This window comes from Acomys minous, assembly GCF_964271855.1.
Source record: "Acomys minous genome assembly, chromosome: 2".
Lineage (NCBI taxonomy): Eukaryota > Metazoa > Chordata > Mammalia > Rodentia > Muridae > Acomys > Acomys minous.
Genome location: NC_140484.1, coordinates 50,578,677 through 50,603,348, shown reverse-complemented (window position 1 = coordinate 50,603,348; position 24,672 = coordinate 50,578,677). Strand labels below are relative to the sequence as shown.

The window sequence follows — 24,672 nt, the reverse complement described above, 5'->3', positions numbered from 1 at the left end:
CTAAGATAACCCAAGGTTCAAATGAATCTTTCACCAACTTTTTACAAAGATTGACTACAGCACCAAACAGAGCAATATCATATGCAACTGCTAGAGAAAATTTAATAGAATCTTTAGCTTTTGAAAATGCTAATGCAGAAGGCAAAAGGGCTATTAGACCTTAAGAGCCAGATCCACACCTCTTTATGATCAAGACCACTGTAGATATAGAGTCCAATGATCACAATTTAGTTACGGTTGGACAAACAATTACAGGAGATGTGAAAACACAAAAATGTCCATTGGTGTAGTTGCAAAAGATCAGATCGTCCCCTAAAGGATTGTAGACAAAGAGTTCCTAAGGATAAATTCCTCTATAATAATTCATGGAGAAAGCTTCTTGTGAGATGTAGAAGATGTGGAAGGAACAGACATATGGCTCATGAATGTAGGTCATCCAAGGATATTTAAGGCAATTCCTTGATATCAGAAAACCAGCAGGCTTTGCTCAAGGCCCAACAAAACCCAACATGAGCCACTTGGTTCCTGCCCACCAAAGGAAGGCTATTCTGGAAGGCAACTAGAAAGATGGAAGCCTGATAGGACAAACAGAGCTGCTCAAAACTTAAGTCATTTAACAGGGATAGAACAGCCCCTATGGATGGAAAAAGAGATCCTAACGATGCCAAGAAACAGATATTTTTGGCAAACTACTATAAATAATAAGAGAACAAAGTTAAAATTATAGTTTAGATGGAATTGAGATGGAAGGATTAGTGGATATAGAAACAGATGTAACTAAATTTCACAAGATTTCTTGAATCCAGCGTGGCCGCTTCAAAGCATATCTGCACAGCTCCTAAGAATTGGGACATTGTCTCAGGTAAAACAACATCTAAATTGGATTAGACCAATTGCCCAAATAGGGAAATTAAGGACATATGTGACTGTGGGCAAGAGACCATAGATGTGGGTTTATTTCTGGATCTTCGATTTGATTCCATTGATCTACCTGTCTGTTTCTATGCCAGTACCATGCAGCTTTTATTACTGTTGCTTTATAGTACAACTTGAGATCAAGGATGGTGATACCTCCAGAAGATCTTTTATTGTACGGGATTGTTGTAGCTATTTGGTTTGGTTTTTTTTTCCATATGAAGTCGAGAATTGCCCTTTTAAGGTCTGTAAAGAATTGTGTTGGTACTTTTATGGGAATTACCTTGAATCTGTAGGTTGATTTTGGTAAGATGGCCATTTTTACTATGTTAATCCTACTGCTCCATGAGCATGGAGATCTTTCCATCTTCTAATGTATTCTTCTATTTCTTCCTTCAGAGACTTGACATTTTTGTCATACAAGTCTCTCACTTGGTTGGTTAGAGTTACACCAAGATACTTTGTTTTTTTGCAACTGTTGTGAAGGGTGTTGTTTCCCTAATTTTTTTTCTCAGACTGTTTGTTTTTTTTTATATAAAGGAAGGCTACTGATTGTTTTTTGAGTTGATTTTGTATCCAGCCACTTTGCTGAAGGTGTTTATCAGATGTAGGAGTTCCTTGGTAGAATTTTTGGGGTCACTTATGTCTATCATCTGTGAATAGTGATGCTTTGACTTCTTCCTTTCCAAGGTGTATCCCCTTGATCTCCTTTAGTTCTCCTACTGTTCTAGCTAGGACTTCAAGTACTATATTGATGAGATACAGAGAGAGTGGACAGCCTTGTCATGTTCCTGATTTCAGTGGAATTGATTTAAGTTTCTCTCCATCTAGTTTGACATTGGCTATAGGCTTGCTGTTTGTTTCCTTTACTATGTTTAGGTATGTGCCGTGTATCTCTGATCTCTCCAAGATTTTTAACATAAATGGGTGTTGGATTTTGTCAAATGTTTTTTCAGCATCTAAGGAGATGATCATGTGAGTTTTTTCTTTCAGTTTGTTTATATGATGGATTACATTGATGGATTTCCATATATGGAAGCACCACTGCATGCCTGGAATAAAGCCTACTTGGTCATGGTGGATATTTTTGATGTGCTCTTAGATTCAGTTTGTGAGTATTTTAATGAGTATTTTTGCATCATTTTGCATCCATTTATAATGGAAATTTGTCTGAAATTCTCTTTCTTTCTTGGGTCTTTGTTTGGTTTAGGTATCAGGGTAATTGTGGCCTCATAGAATGAGTTTGGTAATGTTTGTTCTGTTTCTATTTTGTGGAATCGTTTGAAAAGAATTGATATTAGCTCTTCTTTGAAGGTCTGGTAGAATTCTGCACTGAATCTATCTGGCCGTGAGCTTTTTTGGGGGAGGGGGAGATATTTGATGACTGCTTCTATTTCCTTAAGAGATATAGGATTATTTAATTTGTTTACCTGATCTTGATTCAATTTTGGTAAGTTGTATCTATCAAGAAAATTGTCCATTTCATTTAGATTTTCAAATTTTGTGGCATATAGGCTTTTGATGTAAGGCCTAATAATTCTTTGGATTTCCTCAGTGTCTGTTGTTATGTCTCCCTTTTCATTTTTTATTTTATTGATTTGAATACTCTCCCTCTGCCTTTTAGTTAGTTTGGATAAGGGTTTGTCTATCTTGTTGATTTTCTCAAAGAACCATCTCTTTGTTTCATTCTTTTAATTGTTTTCTTTGTTTCTAATTTATTGATTTCATCTCTAAGTTTGATGATTTCCTGTAATCTACTCTTCTTTGGTGTGTTTGCTTCTTTTTGGTATAGAGCTTTCAGGTGTGCTTTTAAGTTGCTAGTGTGGGATTTCTCCCATTTCTTTATGAAGGCAGTTGGTGTTATGAACTTTTCTCTTAGCACTGCTTTCATTGTGTCCCATAAGTTTGGGTATGTTGTGCCTTCATTTTCATTGAAGTCTAGGAAGCCTTTACTTTCTTTTTTTATTTTGTCCCTGACCCAGAGGTCATTGAGTAAGGAGTTGTTTAGCTTCCATGAGTTTGTAGGATTTTTGTTGTTGATGTCCAGCTTTAATCTGTGGTGGTCTGATAAGATGCAATGGGTATTTGAATCTTCTTGTGTCTGCTGAGGTTTGCTTTGTGACCAAGTGTCTAGTCATTTTGGAGATGGTTCCATGAGGTGCTGAGAAGGTGGATTCCTTTGTGTTTGGGTGAAACATTCTGTAGATATCTATAGATGTCTAGTGGATCATTTGATTCATGATATCTACTAGTTTCATTATTTCTCCATTCAATTTCTGTCTTAATGATCTATCTATTGGGGAAAGTAGGGTGTTGAAATCTCCCACTACTAATGTGTGGGGTTCAATGTGTGATGTAAGTGTTAGTAATGTTTCTCTTACAAATGTGGGTGTTCTTGCATTGGGGGCATAAATATTCAAGATTGAGACGTCATCTTGTTGTGTTTTTCCTTTGATGAGTATGAAGTGTCCTTTCCCATCTCTTTTGATTAGTTTTGGCTGAAAGTCTATTTTATTTGATACTATCATGGTTACTCCAGCTTGCTCCAGTTTGCTTGGAATACCTTTTTCCAGCTATTTATTCTGAGGTAATGTCTATCTTTATTGATGAGATGTGTTTCTTGTATTCAGTAGAATGATGGGTCCTGTTTTTTTTTTTTTTAAATCCATTCTGTTAGTCTGTGTCTTTTTATTGGTGAGTTGAGACCATTGATGTTGAGAGATGTTAATGAGCAGTGGTTGTTAGTTCCAATTTTTTTTATTTGGTGGTGCTGGTGTGTGCATATGTTTCTCTCTCTCTCTCTCTCTCTCTCTCTCTCTCTCTCTCTCTCTCCCTCTCTCCTTTCTTTTGGTTTTGAGGATGTGGGGTTATTTATTTCCTGTGTTTTCTTGGGTGTAGTTAGCCCCTTGGGTTGGAGTTTTCCTTCTTGTGTCTTCTGTAGGGCTGGATTTGTGGTTAGGTACTGTTTAAATGTGGTTGTGTCAAGGAATATCTTGTTTTCTCCATCCATGGTATTTAAAAGTTATGCTGGGTATAGTAGTCTGAGTTGGCATCTGTGGTCTCTTATGGTCTGCATGACATCTGTCCACACCCTTCTGGTTTTCATAGTCTCTGTTCAGAAGTCAGGTGTAATTCTGATAGGTTTGCCTTTATATGTGACTTGGATTTTTTCTCTTGCTGTATTTACTATTCTTTCTTTGTTCTGTAAATTTAGTGTTTTAATTATTATGTGGAGGAAGGGTTTTCTTTTCTGGCCAATCTATTTGGACTTCTGTAGTCTTTTTGTATGTTTAAAGGCATCTCTTTCTTTAGGCTGGGGAAGTTTTCTTTTATGATTTTGTTGAAAATGTTTTCTAGGACATGGAGCTTGGAGTCCTCTTCTTCTATTCCTCTTATTCTTAGGTTGGTCTTTTTATAGATTATTTGGATGCTTTGTGTCAGAAACTTTATAGTTTTTAACATTTTCTTTGACTGATGTACTGAATACTTCAACCATATCTTCTACACTTGAGATTCTCTCTTCCACCTCTTGTGTTCTGTTGGTGATGCTGTGTCTGCCGTTCCTGCTCTCTTCCCTATGTTTTCCAACTCCAGGATCACCTCAGATTGTGTTTTCTTTGTTGCTTCTAACTCAATTTCTAGGTCTAGAATAATTTTATTCATTTCTTTCTCCCATTTGGTTGCATTTTATTGTAATTCTTTATAGGCTTTATCCAATTCTTTCATCTGTTTGAACGTATTTTCCTATATTTCTTTGAGATGTTTATCTTCCTCCTTCAAGGATTCTATCATTTTCATCGCCCCCAGACTTAAAATCTTCTTCTTGTACTTCCAGGGTGTTAGTACCTCTAGGGCTTGCTGTGGTAGGACCACTGGTTTCCGGTGGTATCATATGGCTCTGAGTTTTGTCGCGTGTGTTCTTGCACTGGCCTCTAGCCATCTGGTTGTCTCTGGTGTTAGCAGGCCTGGAGGTTCCTCTGATGGGGTTGCTGTCTGTGTCTTAGCTGGGCCAGACAGACCAGGAGCAGGTAAAAACAGCTCCAAACTGAAGGCTGCTTTCTAGGGCTCTGCAGGGGCTTCCTCGGGATTGTAGACAATAGGTGTTGGAGGCTGTGATCAGCTCAGCTCAACATTACTAGGTTTGCTATCTGTGTCCCAGTTGGGTCAGGCAGGAGAGGAGTGGGTTGAGAGAGTTTCAAGATGAAAGTTGCCTGGGTGCCTCTCAGGCCTCCTCAGTTTGGTGGATAATATGGGTTGTCGCCAGGGTCCCACTCACCTTTGCTGGTTCACTCTCTGTGACCCAGATGGGCCAGGCCAGTGAGGAGCTGGTGGAGAGAGATCCAAGCCCAAAGCTGCCCAGGTGCCCCACATACCTCCTTTGCTGGTTTGCTGGCCGTGTCTTGGATGGGTCAGACCAGAAAGGAAGCCAAGAGAGGAAGCCAGGGCAGGGAGAGAGCCAAACGCAGAGCTTCTTAGGTGTCCCACAGGCCTTCTTGGGATGGCAGCTAATGTGGGTTATAGCCTGCACCTAACTCACCTCTGTTGGTTTGCTCTCTGTGTCCCAGATGGGTCAAGCTGGTATGGAGTAGAGAGAGAGATCTAAGCCCAAGGTGCTTGGGTGTCCTATGGACTTCCTCTGCTGGTTTGCTGGCTATGCCCCACTCATGCCATACTTTTATATGGTATGGATGAAATTTTATATTACAGTTTGGTTATACACTCCAAACTAACTTATAAAAAAAGGTAGATGACTTACCTGCTCAAACGAAGAGCAGAGAATTAGCTTTAGCTGGACTGTGTATACCACATATTCCATACATGTGATAATGCAGAAATATATATATTTATTACCTTTGAAAGTTTATATGTTCACAGAGGAAAAACAACTAGATACCAGTGAAGTTAAAGCATCCCTGACAGGATTCACCCTCAAGGATGCTAAAAAGGGTGCTGGGATGCTAAAACATATTTATTCCAGCATCTTGCTTGATCCAGCTTCAGAGTGTCTCAATAGCTGTTTCCTCAAAACTTGTTTCTACAACGTCTTCAAAATGGCTGAGCCCATTTGTTCCGGCCTCTCAGAGTGCTTTGCACTTTCACACCACACTGAGACTGGACAGCAAATATTACAGCTAGATTTCTTAAGACTGGCCAATATCCCAATTTTCTTAGGGCCCACAAAAGAGACACTGCCTCCAAATATCAGGAAGCAGTTTTAGAGAACAATACCCCATTCACAAAAGTGGGGTACCCCATCCACAAAGGTGGGGTACGTGGCTTTTTATCATTCTGTGGGAGATGAATGTTTGTCATCATTTAAAGGGGGATTGGTCACAAGTTATCAATGGTCTTGGTCTGGAAGGAAACAAAGTAAGGGAGGTTGGATTCAGGAATCTATTTTTCTCTCTATCCTTTCTTGCTCTCTACTGTTGTGAGGAAGGGGAAGAGAAGGAATGAAAGAAAAATGGGGGATATAAGAATAATAGGAAAAAAGGCTAGATTATTGAATCTACTTTCAGACTAAAGAGCATTAACAAGCCAAATATTTTTACATTTGGTATGAACTTTGTATTTTGGTACAGATTTATGATTATATTTTGCTACAATATACTGTGTTTAACTTTTGTACAAAGTATTGTACCTCATTTTAAAATGCAATGTAAAGTTCTAGTCTTTAACAAACTGTTTAGGATAATTAAGAAGTACAAGTTAGTAGTTAATCAAAGTTATGGTCATGCTAGATACTAGTTCAGTTAATTACATATTTCATAGGTTGAATAGATAGTAAGAAGCTAGGAACAAGGAACTTTTGCCCATTCAGATATACTATAGATAGATGGTCTTCAAATAAACCACAGAGATCTGTAGAATATGGCATTTAAAGATGTTTTTCTTAATAAAAGGCCTTTTTGGCAGTGAGACGTGTCTGCTCCTGGCAGCACCCCTATTATACCTCAAAGAAAGTGATGGGCATCAAAGAACCTCTACATGGAGTTTGCTTCAATTGTAAAGATAGCCCCTGGGAACACAACTGTCTTTGCCTCAACTGCAGACAGCATGCTGTCCAAACTGCACAAACAGGAAGCAGGGAAATTGATTGCCGGGCTTTGCCAAGACAAGGAAGGTAGTCTCTTATAATCCCTGCTTCACATAAAAGTCTGTCATATATATTGGGCCAATGGGCTGCAGCTGATGCCCCAATGATGCAAAAGTGTCTAGGGTGACTGTCCAAGTAGCCAGCAACCTCTGACATTTCTACAGTTTTGGAAGCTGCTTGCCTGCCTGGCACTTCCTGTTTGCTCAGGCAATGTTTATCCTTCTCAGGTCTCTGATAGGGTTGAAGACTAGACAGTTATAGTCTCACAATTAAGCTTAAGTTGTTTAGGATTAAAGGAAATGTTTTAAGGTCTAAAAAGATAAATACAAGTTATGATAGAAAATGACTTAGGTATAGAACTTTGGACTCACCAAGACAGGACAGATATTTGCTCCAAGGTTGCATAATACAGATGGACTGCATAGTGTGAATGTAATTCTTACCTGATAGTTTTATAAATGTTCTTTTGTTGTTGTTGTTGTTGTTGGTTTTCAAGACAGGGTTTCTCTGTGTAGCCTTGGTTGGCCTGGACTCATGTTATACACTAGGCTGACTTCAAACTCACAGAGACCCACCTGATTCTGTCTCCCTCAGTGCTGGGGTTCCAGGTGTGCACACAGGGCCCAGCTTTTACACATGTTCTTATTGTATATCGTTTATTGATGCTAGAGAAAGAGTCTTCGATTGGACTGAAAGGGGATATGTTGGGAGAATCTCTTGGTGAAATGTTTCTCTGTCCTTCCTTACTTGCCTGAGGCATTTTCTGATGTTAAAATAAAGTAGGCAGGACTTCCAGGAACAGAGAATTCTGGGTGGGGGTAGGTCAGACATGCAGGGCCCGAGGAGAGTAAAAAGTGACACAGGAGCCAGGCGTGGTGGCACATGCCTTTAATCCCAGCACTTGGAAGGCAGAGGCAGGAGGATCGCTGAGGCCAGCCTGGTCTACAAAGTGAGACTACGATAGCCAAGGCTACACAGAGAAACCCAGTCTTAAAAAAAAAAAACAAAAAACAAAACAAACAACAACAGCAAAAAAAGAATGACACAGGAGAAGGTAAATTGGGGTAAACGGGTTAGCTTGGGTTGTAGGTACTAGTTGGACACCAGCATAGACAAAGGCCTTAGACATTTATAATTAATTAAAAGTCTCAATGTCAAGTTGGGTGTGGTGGTGTTCCCCTGTAATCTCAGCATTTGGGGAGGCAGAGGCAGGTGGATCTCTGTGAGTTCGAGGCCAGCATGGTCTACAAAGTGAGCCCAGGACAGCCAAGACTACACAGAGAAACCCTGTCTCAAATAAACAAAAATGTCTCAATGTCATTATTGGAAATTGGTGCTTTGGGGACAGTACTGCATTAGTAATCCCAGCAACTAGGAGGCTGAGGCAGGGGGACTTCCTGGAGTTCAGTGCCAGCTTGATGGAAGAAGTGAGTTCCAGGCCAGCCAGGCTACACAGAGAGACTCTGACTCAAGAACACAAGAACAGTGGGCTGGAGAGAAGGCTCAGCTGGTGAGGACACTTGGTGCTCTTGCAGAGGACCTGGGTGTGGTTCCCAGCACCCACACGGTGGTTCACAGCCATCTGTAACTCATGTTCCCAGGGCATCCGAGGCCTCTTTCTGGTCTCAGACACCAGACATACACAGAGTGCACATATACACATGTAAGCAGAATATTCATACATGTATAATAAAAATAACAGAACTCTTTTTAAATAAGTAACTTAAATAAGCCTCCTGCCTTTCAGCTGGGGTCCTTAGATGAACAATGTAACCTTTCTGAGTGGCAGATCCCTTAGCAGTGAAACTAGACAGCAGTACTGCTATTGATTTGGCAGGATGCTATATGAGGACAACAAGAGCCAAAAAACAAAACAATGCTGGGCAGTGGTGGCGCCCGCCTTTAACCCCAGCACTCAGGAGGCAGAGACAGGTGGATCTCTGTGAGTTCAAGACCAACCTGGTGTACAGAGTGTATTCCAGGACAGCCAAGGCTACACCCAGAAACCCTGTCTCAAAAACAATAAAATAAAAGACAATGAGTGAGCTGCAGATGTAGCTTAGAATACTGGTCTAGCATTTGTGAGGTCCTAGCTTCCATCCTAGCACTGAATTAAAAAGAGGAGGGGCTTGTTAAGTAGCAAAGTACCAATTGCTGTGATGACCATAGCTGTGACCTTGGTTCCTACCCAATCACCAAGGATACAGCTACCATAGATACAGTATGTCATCTAGTGACGGCCATACACTAGGACTCTAGGCTAATTCAATTTAATACTGAAGATGACTGTCAGTCTGTCCCACTCCCCCCCCCCCAGCTCTCTCTCTGTGTATACATGTGTGAGTATGTGTGTCGAGGTCAGAGATCCACCTTGGGTGTCATTCCTCAGGTGTCAGTTATTTATTTGTTTGTTTGTTTGTTTGTTTGTTTGTTTATTTACTTACTTACTTATTATCTCACTGTGGAGTCCTGGCTGGCCTGGAACTCAGAGACCCACTTGCCTCTGGAATAAAAGTCTTATGCCACCACATCCATCTACCTTGTTTTTTGAGACAGGATCTCTCACTGGCTTGGAGCTTGTCAAGTAGGTCAGATTGACTAGCTAGTGAGCCCTGAGGGCCTGCTTGTGTCAACCCTCTTCAGTGCTGGGATTATAAGGCCCTGTAACAATGCCTGCTCCCCATCCCCACCCCCACCCTGGGTTCTGGGGACTGAACTTAGGTCTTCCAGCTTGCAAAGTAAGCACTGCACCACTGAGCTGTCTCTCCGGGACTTGGTTTGTCTTTTCTCTCACTCACCAACCCCCTGTTTTACATCTGAGGAAGCAGAAGCAAGGAGGAGATGTTAGTGATGAAAAGCAGCTGGGAGTTCTCACTTCCTTCCCTGCTCTCATTAACGTCAGTTGTCAGGATGGTGGGTGCTGCCGAAGTCCTCGACTCTTCTCCCTTGGAGCCAGGGACTCACAGGAACCTGAGGCTGGGACGTCAGAGACTATCTACGTCTTCTTGTGCTAGTTTTGGCCAAGAGAGGTTCTGTAGCTTGTTCACGCAGGTGAGCATCCATTCTGTGCTCTCACCCACACCACTTTCCTGCCTCACCCTCTCCCCACACCCAGGGGAACTTTGGTGCCTTGTGGCTTTGTTTCTCTGAACCTTAGTCATCCTACAGAAGGAAAGTGTCGGGGTACATTGTGTGAAGGTGTGTCTGTATATTCAGTTGTTGACTGCTAGCCAATCTTGGTGGGCCTTTGTTGTTGATGTTGTTGTTTTGTTTTCTCTGTTTTTTCCAGACAGGGTTTCTCTGTGTAGCCTTGGCTGTCCTGGACTTGCTTTGAGGACCAGGCTGGCCTCGAACTCACAGGATCTGCCTGCCTCTGCTTCCGGAGTGCTGGGATTAAAGGCGTGCCCATCATGCCCGACCTGGTATTATTTCTATGGTCCATCACCAGTCTTATTTTTTTGTAAATATTCATCCTTTCTCACTTGCCTATTAGTTGCAATAAAGAGCTGACAGCCAATAGCTGGGTAGGAAGTGGTGGGTGGAACTTCCGGGGGGGGAGGGGGAGAGAGAGAGAGAGACACACGGTCTCTGGGAGAATAAAACAGAGGTAGGAGATTTGCCAATGGACTCAGAGGTGAATCAGAGGGACCCTAGCGGAGCAGAGAAGTAGAACTGGCCATGTGGCGGGATGTAGTGCAGGATTAGCCAGGTAAAGCTGGACAGTTGGCTGGGAGACTGCCCTAGTTAAAAGGCCTAACCTTTAAAATAAAAAAAAAACAAAAACAAACAAACAAAAAAAACCCCATGCATTATTTATACCGCTGGTGGGTCTGGAAGTCCCGCCACAGGGAAGGGGTCACCATCGTCACACGGCAATAGCAGAACTTGAATGGCTGCAGGAGTACAAGCCTGGCAAGTGGCTTCTCTCGCTCTCTGCAGCCCTGCCTTCTCTATCCAGCCCAGGTGAGCAGGACACTCACCTGCCCTCCATGGGAATGGAATTCCCTGGTCCCTGGGAGGGAGAACAGGAGGACCAAGCTAAGAGACGATGAGGCTCCATACGGAAGTGGTGGCATCAGGGGCAGGGGACCCTTCTTAGGCCCCAGGGGGACGGTGGAGTGCTGAAAGGCATCTGCTGACATCCGCTGGGAGGAGGGAAGGCTCGGATCTAGTTGCAGCTGCCACTGTGGCTGGAGGGTGGTTTGGCTGGGCCAGGGCATTCGGGAGTGGGTCAGCTTGGTGTAGGTCTCACCGTATGATCTCCAGAAACAGCCACTTCCTCCATGGAGCCCACCTTGCTTTCCTCCGTGGGTCTTTAGGGTAACTCTCTAGGGTCCCCAGCATCTTCTGTATCTCTAGGGACCTGCGGCAGCCTGGGCGGGTCTGTTAGGCCACTCAGCTCCCAGCTCTGAGTCTCCATATTATTGGAGAAGAGTCAATAGACCTTGTCAAAAAACATTAGTGAAGGCCAGGCATGGTGTTGTGTGCCTGTAATCCCATCAGTTAGGAAGCTGAGGCAGGAGGATTACTGTGAGTGTGAGGCCAGCTTGGCCTACATGGTGAGAGTTGGTCTCACAAAACCCAAACCTCAAGACTGTGTATCCTTGAGTCTTTATGGGGTCCTGCCAGCCCTCCCTGCTGGACCTCTGGGGTGTCCCTCCCTGGCTCTATGACTGACTGCACCCATACCCAAGGCCCCAAGCAGCACCTACTTCTGTGGTGTCAGGAAGAGCTCCATCTTGTGCACATGGAGAGAAGTCAAGCTGGTGCCAAATCAGCCTTTCCCCAGGATGGCCAAGGCCACTCACAAGTTGAGCAGCTCTGCAGGGCCACAGTGACAGTGACCTGGAGGCACGGCGATCTCCAGAAGAGATAACGTAGTGCCGGGCCGCCTAGCACCAGGTGAGGACACAGAATGGGATGAGGTACATGGCCGTGGGCCAAGGCAGAAAGGCAGGTGTGCTCAAGTGCTGTGGCCGTGGCCGTGGCTCAAGTGGAGGGGAAGCAAGAGGAATGGTGGAAGGGTGGTGTGGCTGGGTGGCAGGACTCTGCCCTGGCCTCCTGCTCAGCCTCTTGTCTCGCCTTGTGGCACCAGCACATTGTCTAAGATGCAGAATCCTGCCAGAACCTGGGAGCCTACCTGGGTCATACAGCAGCCCCAGTGTCCTGAGCGATGGGATGGTTGTGGCTTGGCGCAGTAAGTCCACTACACCAGAGAGGGTCTTGCAAGAGGAAGATGTCCCTGCCCTTGCAGGTCCAGAACCAGGCCATAGTAGGACATCATAAGGGCCATAGTAGGACAACATTAGGGAGAAGCTGTGGGTAGAGCCAGTCAGTGCATGCCACTGTGAGTGACCCCAGCCTGCAGCCTCCTCTCACACTGGCAACCTGGAGGTCACTGTCAGCCTTTTCAAGGTAGCCAGTGACATGAGGTGGCCCATTGAATGCAGGACACCTCTCTCAGAGTCAGGCTTGTCCCATGTACGGTGGCAACGCAGAAGATCCCAGCAAAGAGGGACCTCAGAAAGTTTTATGCCCCTGCCTCTGGGAGCATGTCCCCCCACTGGGATAGCATCCACCGGGGCCTGGAGAGTCTCCAGAAGGCCACACAGATCCCAAGCTGCCTGACTCAGCCTTCCCCCACGGCAGGTGGCTACATCCTCCAGCTTCATGGTGCTTGAATTTAGCGGTGACTGCAAGGGGAAATTATTCCTCACCACCCTAAAAATCTGTCCCCAACTCTATCAAAGACACCGATGGCTTCCACCCTGTAGATAGCGACAGGCTGGGTGACCCTGTAGAGGCAAAGCGTGGTGTGAGTCACCAGTGTTTCAGACTTACATGAATGCTGACTGAGGAGGACCCAGAAGGATCTGGCGCTTTCCTTGGGAGCAGCAGAGAGCTGTGGGTAATGGCAGGGTTAGCACTTCAAAGCCTCTGATTTGAATAACAAAAGATGCTCTGTAGCCCCTGGGAGAGCAAGGAAGCCTTGAAGGGTTTTTTGGGGGGATGGGGGTACGGGTGTGTGATCTGAATATTGGCTTCCTTCTAATTTATCAAAAAGAAGAGGGAAAAAACCTAAAAATGAAAGATTTAAAAAAAAGTATTTGATCCTATTCTTTGTTCAGAGATGTATTGTTATTTGTGATTATGACCCATACGTGGTTAACTATAGTGTAAAACAATCATTTTCCTCATTAGGTTTTATGGGGGAGGGTGAGTGTTGGTTTTGGTTTTGAGACAGGAGTTCATGTAGCTCAGGCTAGCCCACCACATCTGGTTTTAAATGGTGCTGGGGATTGAACCTAGGGCTTCCTGCAGGACAGACAAGAGCTCTACCCACTGAGCCACACTCCCAGCCTCAATTTTGGTTTTATTAGAGTCCAAGTTCCAGTCAAGCATGACCCTCACTCTTCCGATGCTCCTTCAGGTGTTGTGCCAACTCAGTTTGCTTACAGGAGAATTTGCAATCCCCAGTGCTCCTCAAGGCAGGGCCTCTCTGTGCAGGGCGCACAGTGGGTGATATGTGGGGAGCAGGAAGCTGCTTGACCAAGGTTCAAGTTCAATCTCCCTCCAGCGACTGCTCACCCATCTGGGACCTACTCTTCCCACCTGTGGAAAGGCTTGTAAGGAGACACAGCACTTGTCCCCGGCGGGGCCTAGTTGTAACCATGAGCTGCGAAGGCCGGCAAGCAGTGTCCTCTTCAGCCACGGTCCGTCTCCCAGGTCTCCTGCAGGGGCTGCTGTTCTAGCTGTGCCTGTGCAGCTGGCCTCCAGCACACGCACACACCCATGCCCACACCCAGACCGGCTTCTCTCTCATCTCAATCCAGCCTGCAGGGACTCCATTTGCTCGGGTACCTGCAGGTGCTGGGTTCCATGGAACCGCTGTCGTGTTCCGGCTGAACCTCCGAGAGGGGTGAGCAGGATGTCGCAGTTCCCCAGCAGTGTGGCGCAGGTTCTCCAGCACAGAGCTCTGCGTCCCTCCTGGCCTTGCTGGGTGTCAGCATCTCCAAGAGGGAGAGGGAGGGAAGCAGGAGTGAGTGTTAGAGGGATGGGCCTGCGTCGCTTCTGTGCCAGGGGGTGGTACTCAAGTGGACAGAGCAAGGGCTTAGCCAGCCTAGGCCTCGACCCACACGTGAAAGGGAACGACAGCAGAGGTCCCTTCTGTCCTCTGTGGCCTCTTGTGCCGGCCTGGTTTCCAGAACTGGATGGAGAAGCAGCCACGTGTTGCTTGTCAGGAACTACACAAAGCCCCAAGCTTCCTCCTCAGCTTTCATCTGGGCTGCCACCATGGCATGACCACGCTGGCCAAGGTGGCCCTTTACTGGCTCATTTGCTTGCATCTCTGGCCCTCCTAGGCTGGCATTAACTAGCTGGCCTGCTTCTGGTAGCTTCTCCTGGTAGCTCCACAGAGCTCCCTGTCCTCTGCCCTCTGCAGACTATCTGCCATGTATTTTCTTGAAATAGCTAGCTTCAAATAACAGCCTCATCTCCCTGGATATATCACAACGTTCTATGAGGCACGGGTGAGACAGGCGGTAATAGTGGTATTGTTAGTGGTAATGACGGCGGGATGGCAGTGGCTGCTGGTGCTGATGGCAGCAATGGTGGGGGTGGCGGGCGTGGCGGCGGTGGCAGGGATAGTAATGGTGATGGTGGAGATGATGTTGATGGTGGACACACTGGGGATGGTGATGATGATGGGGCTGGTGGAGAGGTTGGGATGATGGGAATCACTGTGATGTTGATAAAGACGGTGGATGTGATCCATAGTGCTGGTGTTTTGTAGAGATGCTGATGGCGATATTAACGTAAGTGTTGGTTGTAGCGAAGAGCCCCACTGCCGTGGAGGAGGCAGTGGGACCCAGAACCTTCTCATTTTCCAAGAAAAAGTGGGAGTGTTACCTGTTCCCGTTTTTTAAATAACTCCTCTTTTTCCGTGTTGGTGATGCCCCGTCTCAAGTCAATGCTGCCTGGTCCCCGTTTGGCGGGAACCGAAGGCTTCTGGCCAAAGCATTCACCCAGGGTCTCTAAATGGCGAGTGTCACTGTCTTCCTGTGGTTCCAAGTGGGATGTGGCCAGCTAGATGACGAAACAAAGACACCCTCTCCCCCAACAGCTCCTCCAAGAAAAGAGACCCCACTCTGCACTTACTAGGACAAGAGGGAGGTGGCCAAGAAGGCGATGGACACAGCCAGCTGGAGACCTCGCCAATCCCGCAGGGCAAAGGCCAATCCGGCCAAGGCCATCTGGCCTGTGCTGTAAGTATAGCCCAACATTGTCATGGTAACAGCCCTCCTACTGGCGTGGTCCATTCAGCCACGGGAAAGTGATGAAGAGCGAGGTTAAGGCCCCGCCTGTCCAGGGCAGCAGAAAGAAGGAAGGGCCTTCAGGGTTCCTGTTCAGCATCAACTGGGCCTGGACGAAACCGGCCACCTCAGAGGCACTCAGAAACCGGAGGTCATAGTAGGTGAAGAACTTGGGAGCCAAGGTGGCACCAGCCACAGCCACCTGCAGGCAGCACCAGCTGAGCATCAGCTTGCACCCCAGACTGTGAGGATGAGCAAATCACTCCCAGGTCCAGTCTGTGTTCTTGTACTGCCTTTGGTTAAAGAACTCAGCTAAGACTGTTCAGCAAGAACAGCCTGCCCTGTCTCGGTGAGACTCCTGTTAGGCTGGTTTCCCCACTCTCCTCCATCCTGACCCTGCCAGGCTCTTTCTGTCTTTTGTCTTCAGTCTTTCTCCCATGACAAGACCGCACCTCAGTGGGCCCTCCACCGGGAGAGAGGTCAAATCTGCCTTTCCATACTGGATAACCGTTTTGGATGTTGGTGTGTACATAGCATCTTTGTGTGCGTGTGCATGCGAGCACACATGTGTATGTAACTGTTGAAGCTGTAAGCTGACGTTAGGTATCTTTCCCAATCACGCACTGAAGCTGGAGTTCCCTGATGCAGCTGGACAAGCTAACCTGTAAGCCCCAGGCATCCTCCTGCCTCTGCCCCTTAGCATTGCCCACGCTTGCCCCTTTTATACGGGCTCTGGGGTTTGCACTCAGGTCTTTAACAGCACTTTACCAATCGAGCCATCTTTCCTCTCCAGCCCTGTAAATAACACTTTAACATCTTGTTTGTCATGCAAGGCGGCGGGGGTGGGGGGTGGGGGAGGAAAGTTGTGCAGGCCAGTTCTGGGGACCCTTACCCTGGCTACAGTCGTGGACGTGAAGGTACTGTGGTCATAGACTCGGCCATCCACACATGGCTCTGAGGCAGCCTCACTCCTGTGGGCGGCTGTGGCACTGGTTTCAGGAACTGCCACTGTAGATGGTGTAGATGGTGGCGCTGGTAAGGCTGCAGGGTTGGGTCAGGTTGGCAGCTCAGAGCTGTTGTCCAGGGCACAGGCCCCAGCAAAGGTGGTCCAGGATGACATCCAAGAAGCTCTCCAGAAGCAGATGAGAAGGTGTCAAGGGGGTGGGGGGAAGCAAGGTGCAGATCTGCAGGGCCCAGAAAAGCCCCACACTCCCAGCCCTGGCCAGCAGCTCCTGGATGGAGCTGGTGGTAGCCGTTGGGGGAAGAAGGTAAGCTCAGAACTGCTAGTCCTTATTAGTCCTCGCGGATGCCAAGTGCTCCCAAACTCCTTGCTGTGCTGGTGGGGACCAGCAGGGAATAAACATCTCCTTGTCCTGTTTCCGGGAGTGACCACTGGGATGTCTCAACACTTTATGGGGGTGGGGGTGGGGATGGGAGGGAACATCTGGTAGAGGGCTCACTGGGCTGAGCTCCCTGGAAAGGTAGGCTTGCTACCAGGTCAGGGTGGGGAGGCCTGGGCCCTCTCTGGCTTCTCTGGCACTGAGAGAGAAAAGCCAAACAGAGTTTTCCAACCTCTAGTGCAAAGACTGAGATATTACCAACTCAGAGCCACAGTGGGACTAGCTGCTGCAGTAAAGGTCTAACCTCAGCCTGGGCTCCTGGCGCATCTCACTCGGGAGTCTAGACTCTTGGGACAGGGCTTGACCCAGATGTGGTGAGTTTAGTGGCTGATGCTGGCAATCACCATTTATTTCTTTAGCTACCTATTTATTTGGGGGTATGTGCGCGCGCGCGCGCGCGCGTGTGTGTGTAGGTCAGAGGACAACCTGCAGGGTCAGCTCTCTCCCTCCATCATGTGGGACCCTGGTATTAAACTCAGGCCCTCGGGCAAGAGCCTTTACCATCTGGCCACCTATCCAGACCTCTTTTATTCTGAGGCTGTCTTTATCAGACTGGAATCGTCAGGGTAGAATGGGTAGAAATGGCCGCCTTTTCTCAGAATCTCTCTGAAGTCACTCAAGGGCCCCAGTGGATGCGCATGTGTGGAACTTCACCATCTCTTTGGTCTCTCATGTTTTCTGTAAGGATGAAGCTAGCCTGACCCCAGTGCAGTGTCTGAGCTGTGCCCCTAGGTGACAGCCATCCCTGTGTGCTGGGCTCCGTGTCCTCACCCACTTCTCATAGCCTCCCAAAAAAGAAATGGGGCGTTAAGTCCTTCTTACCGAAAAATGAAGCTCAGAGAGAGGAAGGCGACTTGGCCAAGTTCACACAGCCAAGCTCAAATTCAAACCAGACACCAAAGCCTGAGCTCTCCTGGGGGCCCGTGAGCAGTTGGCTGAGTGGCCCCGGGCCAGGCTGGAATACAGGATATGGATCAGAATCTCAGCCAGCCCTAAGTCACACTCCTGGGTGGCAGAGGGAGGCGTCTTCGTAGGTTCTGGGGTGAATTGTTCATGGGTGAGGGCCCGGAACTTTCAGGTACCTCCCTAGCGGGCTTGGGGCCTCAGCCCAGCTCATAGTGCTGTCTGCAGAAGCAGATGCAGAGAGGTGGGGCAGCCAGGCCAGAGAAATGCATGGAGGGTGGCGGGTGGTGGGTAGCCAGGCCCAGCCACGGGAGCTGGTCCCTGGAGTTAACCCTGAGGCACCACCTCGCCGCCCTGGCCCTCTGGGCTCTAGTCCATGAAACAGCAATGTTTGCAAACCTGAGCACACATCGGAGATCATAAGCTGGGCTCTCGCATGCACAGAACTGACCTGCTCCCGAGTCTCTGGGGTTTCTGCTGTGCTGAGAGTCTCTGGGTTCCAGGAGGCTGAAATCCAAAGCGTGTGGGGAGGAATTTATTTCCCTGCCAACTCCTTCCCTGCCCTTTGCCTATCACGGACTCCTCCAGGCTTTGCTAGCAGAAGGTCAACCCTCCCGGATCTGCCAGAAGGCTCCCGGAATCTCCAACTGACTTCTACCTCCAAGCCAAGGAAATTTTAATCTGTGTTTTCTGCTTTTCTAGGTCTGCTGGGGGCAGGGCGCCATGTGGCTGCTCTGACACCTGGTGGTCACACCCTGAACTACACCACTTTCAAGCACCGGCTTGCCCTGGTTGGTGCATTAAGGGATGAATGGGTCAGTGCAGAGAGGACCCTTGGAGGGAACAGTCTCTCAGCTCTCTGGAGAGTCTCACTAAGCTTGTTGGGATGAGGGGAACACCTGTTCCTCACAGAATCAGGATTGCCACTGGGTTTACTCCCAGCCAAGGACTCTCAGATGACCTTACTAGTTCCTGCCCTTTCCTTGTCTCTAAGATGGGGTCTTCCACTTAAAGTGGTAAGATTAAATGAGATAATGAGAAAACAAGCATTTGCTTCCACCACCCTTACCGTCCCCATCATTATAATAATCAACACCACAGTCACAATGACCTCTATCACCATCATCACCACCATCGTCATCACTACAACCCCACTATTACCATCACCACCATTGCCATCACAACAGTCACCATCACCACCACCAGCGCTGTCACTACCATCACCATCTTTACCACAACCACTACCCTCACCATCACCCAGCACTATCATCACCATCAGTACTACAGCCATCACTGTCGTCAACACTACCACCACATCAGCATTATTGTAGCCATCACCTGACAAAGATGGGAAGGTACAAACAGTGCTACAGCCCCAGCTTAGACACATGAAACAGGCAAGCAGGAGCGAGCAGCCTACTGGGAGATGCGCATCAGGTTCCTCGGAATGGAAGCCTGAGCCACCACTAAAACCCCCACTAGTGCAGCGCCATATCCCAGCCCACAACTCCAGCAGATGCCCGCTGCTCTATCAGAGGAGGCCACACTGGTACCAAAGCCCCAGCTAAGACCTGCCTGTGGGCAAGCAACACTTCCTCAGAGCCTGCCCAGCTTCCCCAACAGCACCTCTCCCCTCATCTCCATATCCCGACCCACAACTCCAGCAGAAGGCCCCTGCTCTACTGGAAGCTACTTCAGTATCCAGAACCCCAGAGGCCACACCAGCTCACAGAAGCCCAGAGCCCCAGAGGCCACACAGGCTGCCAAAACCCCAACAAAGACATCCTACTAAAAGGAAACAAACCTAAGGATAATAGGAATAGCTCAAAAACCCAGAAAATGTTTTTTGTTTGTTTGGTTTTTTTTTTTTGTTTTATTTTAGCAAAATCATGGAAGAAAATTCTCCTAACCTTAAGAAGAGCATGCCCATAAAGGTACAAGAAACACACAGAACCCCAACAGATTGGACCAGAAAAGAAAGTCCCCCACCGCCACATAATATTCAAAATACTAAACATACAGAATAAAGAGTATTAAAAACTGCAAGAAAAAAAAAAGCGCACAAGTAACATATAAAGGCAAACTTATTAGAATTACACTTGACTTCTCAGTGGAGACTCTAAAAGCCAGCGGGCATGGTCAGATAAATGTCTAACAGACTCTAAGAGACCACAGATGCCAGCCTAGATTTTTATAATCAGCAAAACTTTCACCCACCATAGATGGAGAAAACAAGATAGTCCATGTCAAAGTCTAATTTAAACAATAGCCACAAATGTAGCTTTACAGAAGGTACTAGAAGGAAAATTCCATCCTAAAGAGGCTAACTACACCCATGAACATACAGGAAATAATCTCACACCAGTAAAACCAAAAGATGGGAAGTGTGTGCACATGCACACGCATACACACAAACACATACACACACACACTACCACCACCAATAACAAAAGAACAGGAATTAACAGTCATTGATCATGAATATTTCTCAATAATAATTGACTCAGTTCCCCCCAAAAAAGACACAGGCTAACAGAACGGATGTGAGAACAGGACCCATCATTCTGCTGCATACAAGAAACACACCTCAGCATCAAAGATAGACATTAACTCAAAGTAAAGGATTAGAAAAAGATTTTTACAAGCAAGTGGACCTTAGAAGCAAGCTGCTGTGGCCATTCTAATATCTAACAAAATACATGTCCAACCATTATGCAAAAGAGATGGAGAAGAACACTTCATACTCATTAAAGGAAAAAACCACCAAAAGAATGTCTCAGTTCTGAACATCTATGCCCCAAACACAAGGGCACCCTTATTTGTAAAGGAAACATTACTAAAGCTTAAATTCTCACATTGAGCCCCACACATTAATAGTGGGAGACTTCAGCACCCCACTCTCACCAATGGACAGGTCATGCAGACAAAAACTAAACATCTCACAGAACCTTCTCCAAAATTTGGCATAGACTCTGTTACAAAACAGATACAAGGAAATTGAAATAGTCCCCTGTATCCAATCAGATTAAAGCCGGATTAAAGCTGGATTTCAACAACAACACAAACAACAGAAATCCTATAAACTCATGAAAACTGAACAACTCTCTACTGAATGATCACTGGGTCAAGGCAGAAATAAAGAAATTAAAGGCTTCCTAGCAGTAAATGAAAATAAAGTCACAACATACCCAAACTTATCGGACACGATGAAGGTGGTGCTAAGAGGAAAGCTCATAGCACTAAGCACCTTCATAAAGAGATTAGAGAGATCTCATACTAGCAACGTAACAGCACATCCTGAAAGCTCTAGAACAAACCAACACCCAAGAGGAGTAGGTGGCAGGAAATAATCAAATTGAGGATTGAAATCAATAAAATAGAAACAGAATAATACAAAGAATCAATAAAACAAAGAGTTGGTTCTGTGAGAAGATGAACAGGATAGATAAGCCCTTATTTAAACTAACTAAAGACACAGAAAGAATATCCACATTAACAAAGTCAGAAACAAGAAGTCTATAATTCTCTTTCTTTGTCTGTTTGGTTTGGGTATCAGGGTGACCGTAGCCTCATAAAATGAGTTTGGGAGACATAAAAACAGACACTAAGGAAATCGAATGGATCATTCAAAAACTTGTATTCTACAAAATTGGAAAATCTAAAGGAAATGGACAATTTTCTTGATAGATAACATTTACCAAAGTTAAATGAAGATCAGATAAACAATTTAAACAGACCCATAACCTGTAAGGAAATAGAAGTAGTCATCAAAAGACCCCCAGGCCAAAAACAAAAACAAAAATGAAAGGGAAAAAAAAAAACCACTCCAGGGCTAGACGGTTTTAGCACAGAATTCCACCATACTTTCAAAGAAGAGCTAATATCAATACTCCTCAAATTATTCCACAAAGAAGAAACGTTGCCGAACTCATTTTATGAGGCCACAGTCACCCCAGTACCCAAACTTCACAAAGACTTGCCAAAGAGAATCACAGACTAATTTCCCTCATAAACATTGATGCAAAAACACTCGCAAACCAAATCCAGAACCCATCCAAAAATTACCTACCATGATTAAGGAGGCTTCATCCTAGAAACACAGGAATGGTTCAACATATGAAAATCTGTCAATGGAGCCCACCATATAAACAAACAAATTTAAAAACCACATGACCATCTCATTAGATGGTGACAAACTCCAACACCCCTTCATGATAAAAGTCTTGGAGGGATCAGGGATACAAGACACATGCCTAAACACAATGAAGGCGATATACAGCAAGCAAATAGCCAACATCAAATTAAGTGCAGAGAAACTAAAAAACAATTCCACTAAAATCTGGAAGGAGGCTGCCCACTCTCTCCATATCTATTCAACATAGTACTTGAAGTTCTAGCTAAAGGGATAAGACAACTAAAGGAGATCAAGCTATTCACAGATGATATGATAGTATACATAAGTAACAACAAAAAATCTACCAGGGAGCTCCTATAGCTGACAAACACCTTCAGTGAAATGGCTGGACACAAGATTAACTAAAAAACAGATGATCAGTGGCCTCCCTTTATACAAATGATAAACGGGCTGAGAAAGAAATCAGGAAAACAACACCCTTCACAATAGCCACACATAATATAAAATATCTTAGCACAGCTCTAACCAAGCAAGTGAAAGACCTGTATGACAATAACGTCAAGCCTTTGAAGAGAGAAACTGAAGAAGCTATCAGAAGATGGAAAGATGTCTCATGCTCAAGGATTGGTAGGATTAAACAATAATAATGACCATCTTACCAAAAGCAATCTACAGATTCAATACAATCTCCATCAAAATTCTAATCCATTACTTTACAGACCTTGAAGGACCAATACTCAATTTCATATGGAAAAACAAAAACCCAGGATAGCTAAAACAATTCTGTACAATAAAAGAACTTCCAGAGGTGTCACTCTCCCTAAGTTTAAACTCTACTAATAGAGCTATAGTAATAAAAACTACATGGTACTGGCATTAAAAACAGACAGGTTGATCAATAGACTTGAATTCAAGACCCAGAAGTAAATCCATACACATTTGGGACACCTGATTTTTGACAAAGAAGCCAAAATTATACAGTGGAAAAAAGAAAGCATCTTCAACAGAGGGTGCTGGTCTCACTGGATGTCCTATCACCCTGCACAAAACTCAAGTCCAAGTGGATTAAAGACCTCAACATAAAACCAGATACATTGGGCCTGATAGAAGAGAAATGGGGAATAGCATTTAATACATTGCCACAGGAGACAATTATGCATGCTATCATCATCTGTGAAAAACAATACTTTGAACAGAACACAGTGCACAGGCACTAAGATCAACAATTAATAAATGGGACCTCATGAAACTAAAAAGGTTCTGCAAGGCAAAGGACATAGCCAATATGACAAAACTATGGCCTACAGAATGGGAGGTTTCCACCAACCCTACAGCTGACAGAGTGCTAATTTCCAAAATATATAAAGAACTCAAGAGACTAGACATCAACAAACTAAATCATCCAAGTATAAAATGGAGTACAGATCTAAACAGAGAATTCTCAGCAGAGGAATCTCAAACGGCCAAGAAGCACTTAACATCCTTAGCCATTCAGGGAAGTGAAAATAAAAACAACTCTGAGATTCCATCTTATACCTGTCAGAATAACTAAGATCAAAACCACAAGTGACTCTAAGACTCTTACTAACAGGAACTATGGAACTTGGATCAGCCATCTCCTATAACCGGGCAAGACATCCAGTGCAGGGACTGGAACACCAACCCAGACACAAAGCCTTCGACCTACAATTTGTCTTGTATACAAGATGTGCTGGGCATGGCCAACTGATGACTGGTACAGTTTGAGACCCACGCCAGGAGAGAGATCCCACCCCTGACACTACCTAGAGGGCCAGGAACCAGAGGCTGGAAAGCCCAGAGACCCAGGACAGAACCAAACAGGATCGGCAATTAAAAAGAAAAGTCAGGTGGCGCACGCCTGTAATCCCAGCACTCAGGGAGGCAGAGCCAGGTGGATCGCTGTGAGTTCGAGTCCAGGACAGCCAAGTCTACACAGAGAAACCCTGTCTCCAAAACAAACAAAACAAAAACCAGTCAACGAAATGATCCCTAATGACATTCTGCTATACTCGTAGACAGGAGCCTAGCATAACCATCCTCAGGGAGGCTTCATCCAGCAGCTGATGGAGACAGAAGCAGAGGCCCGCAGCCAAGCACTAGGGGAACCCTGTGGAAGAAGGGGAGGAAGGATTGTAGGAACCAGAGGAGTCAAGGACACCAAAAGAAACCCGCCACAGAGGCGGCTAACCTAGGCTCATAAAGACTCATTTGGCAACTGGGGGGTCTGCATGGGTCTGACCTAAGGCCTCTACATATATGTTATGGCTGTGTACCTTGGTCTTCTTGTGGGATTCCTAACAGTGGGGGTGCAGGTGGGAGGGGGGGCTTTCTCTGATCCTTTGTCCTGCTTTTGGACCCACTTCCTCCTGCTGGGTTGCCTTGTCCAGCCCTAATACAAGGGATGGTGCCTAATCTTACTGCAACTTTGATATGCCATGCTTGACTGGTATCTACGCAAGGCCTGTCCTTCCCTGAAGAGAAACAGGGGTGGAGTAGCTGGCGGGAGGGGAGGGGGGAGAGGAGAGAGAGGAAACTGTGTTAGGGGTCTATAACAGGACTTTCAGGCCCGCCAGTGGTATGAATAATGACACAGAGGCTTTTTTAAAAATATTTTAAAACTTAGGCCTTTTACCTAGGGCAGTCTCCCAGCCATCTTTCTAGCTTAACCTGACTAATCCTGGCACTACATCCTGCCACATGGCCAGCTCTATCTCTCCACTCTGTTCTGTTCCACGCATTCACCTCTGTGTCTGCTGGTGAATCTGTTGCACCTCTTTTCTTCTCCCAGCCTCTCTCTCTCTCTCTCTCTCTCTCTCTCTCTCTCTCTCTCTCTCAATCTCTCAATCTCTCTCTCTCTCTCTCCACTCCCTGCCCAGCTATTGGCTGTAA

General features: G+C 45.9%; 1 protein-coding gene across 4 annotated transcripts; it reads right to left on the bottom strand.

Moving 5' to 3' along the window:
* Positions 1-13,365: 13,365 nt before the first annotated feature.
* On the bottom strand, positions 13,366-18,320 carry LOC311584126 (uncharacterized protein). 4 transcript variants are annotated; one of them, XM_084758228.1, is made up of 6 exons: positions 18,027-18,320; positions 16,217-16,365; positions 15,170-15,274; positions 14,921-15,070; positions 13,874-14,022; positions 13,366-13,624 (listed from the first exon to the last, which is right to left on the bottom strand). In XM_084758228.1, the coding sequence occupies exons 1-6, from the start codon at positions 18,046-18,048 to the stop codon at positions 13,612-13,614; spliced, it is 588 nt and encodes a 195-aa protein (XP_084614354.1). In that variant the 5' UTR covers positions 18,049-18,320; the 3' UTR covers positions 13,366-13,611. The 4 variants fall into 4 exon arrangements, 2 of the variants coding, with proteins under 2 accessions (XP_084614354.1, XP_084614353.1); XM_084758227.1 differs by having other exon boundaries at positions 13,366-14,022; XR_014774794.1 differs by lacking the exon at positions 14,921-15,070 and having other exon boundaries at positions 13,366-14,022; positions 15,170-18,320.
* Positions 18,321-24,672: the final 6,352 nt, after the last annotated feature.

Bases quoted from the DNA above. Each gene is read 5' to 3' on its own strand.
- LOC311584126 (XM_084758227.1), bottom strand. From the start codon at position 18,048: ATGATCTCCGATGTGTGCTCAG. The intron at 15,275-16,216 runs GTAAGGGTCCCC...CTATACTTACAG, and splicing joins CGTCCACGACTGTAGCCAGG to CACAGGCCAGATGGCCTTGG. The intron at 15,071-15,169 runs GTAAGTGCAGAG...TTGGAACCACAG, and splicing joins GCCACCTCCCTCTTGTCCTA to GAAGACAGTGACACTCGCCA.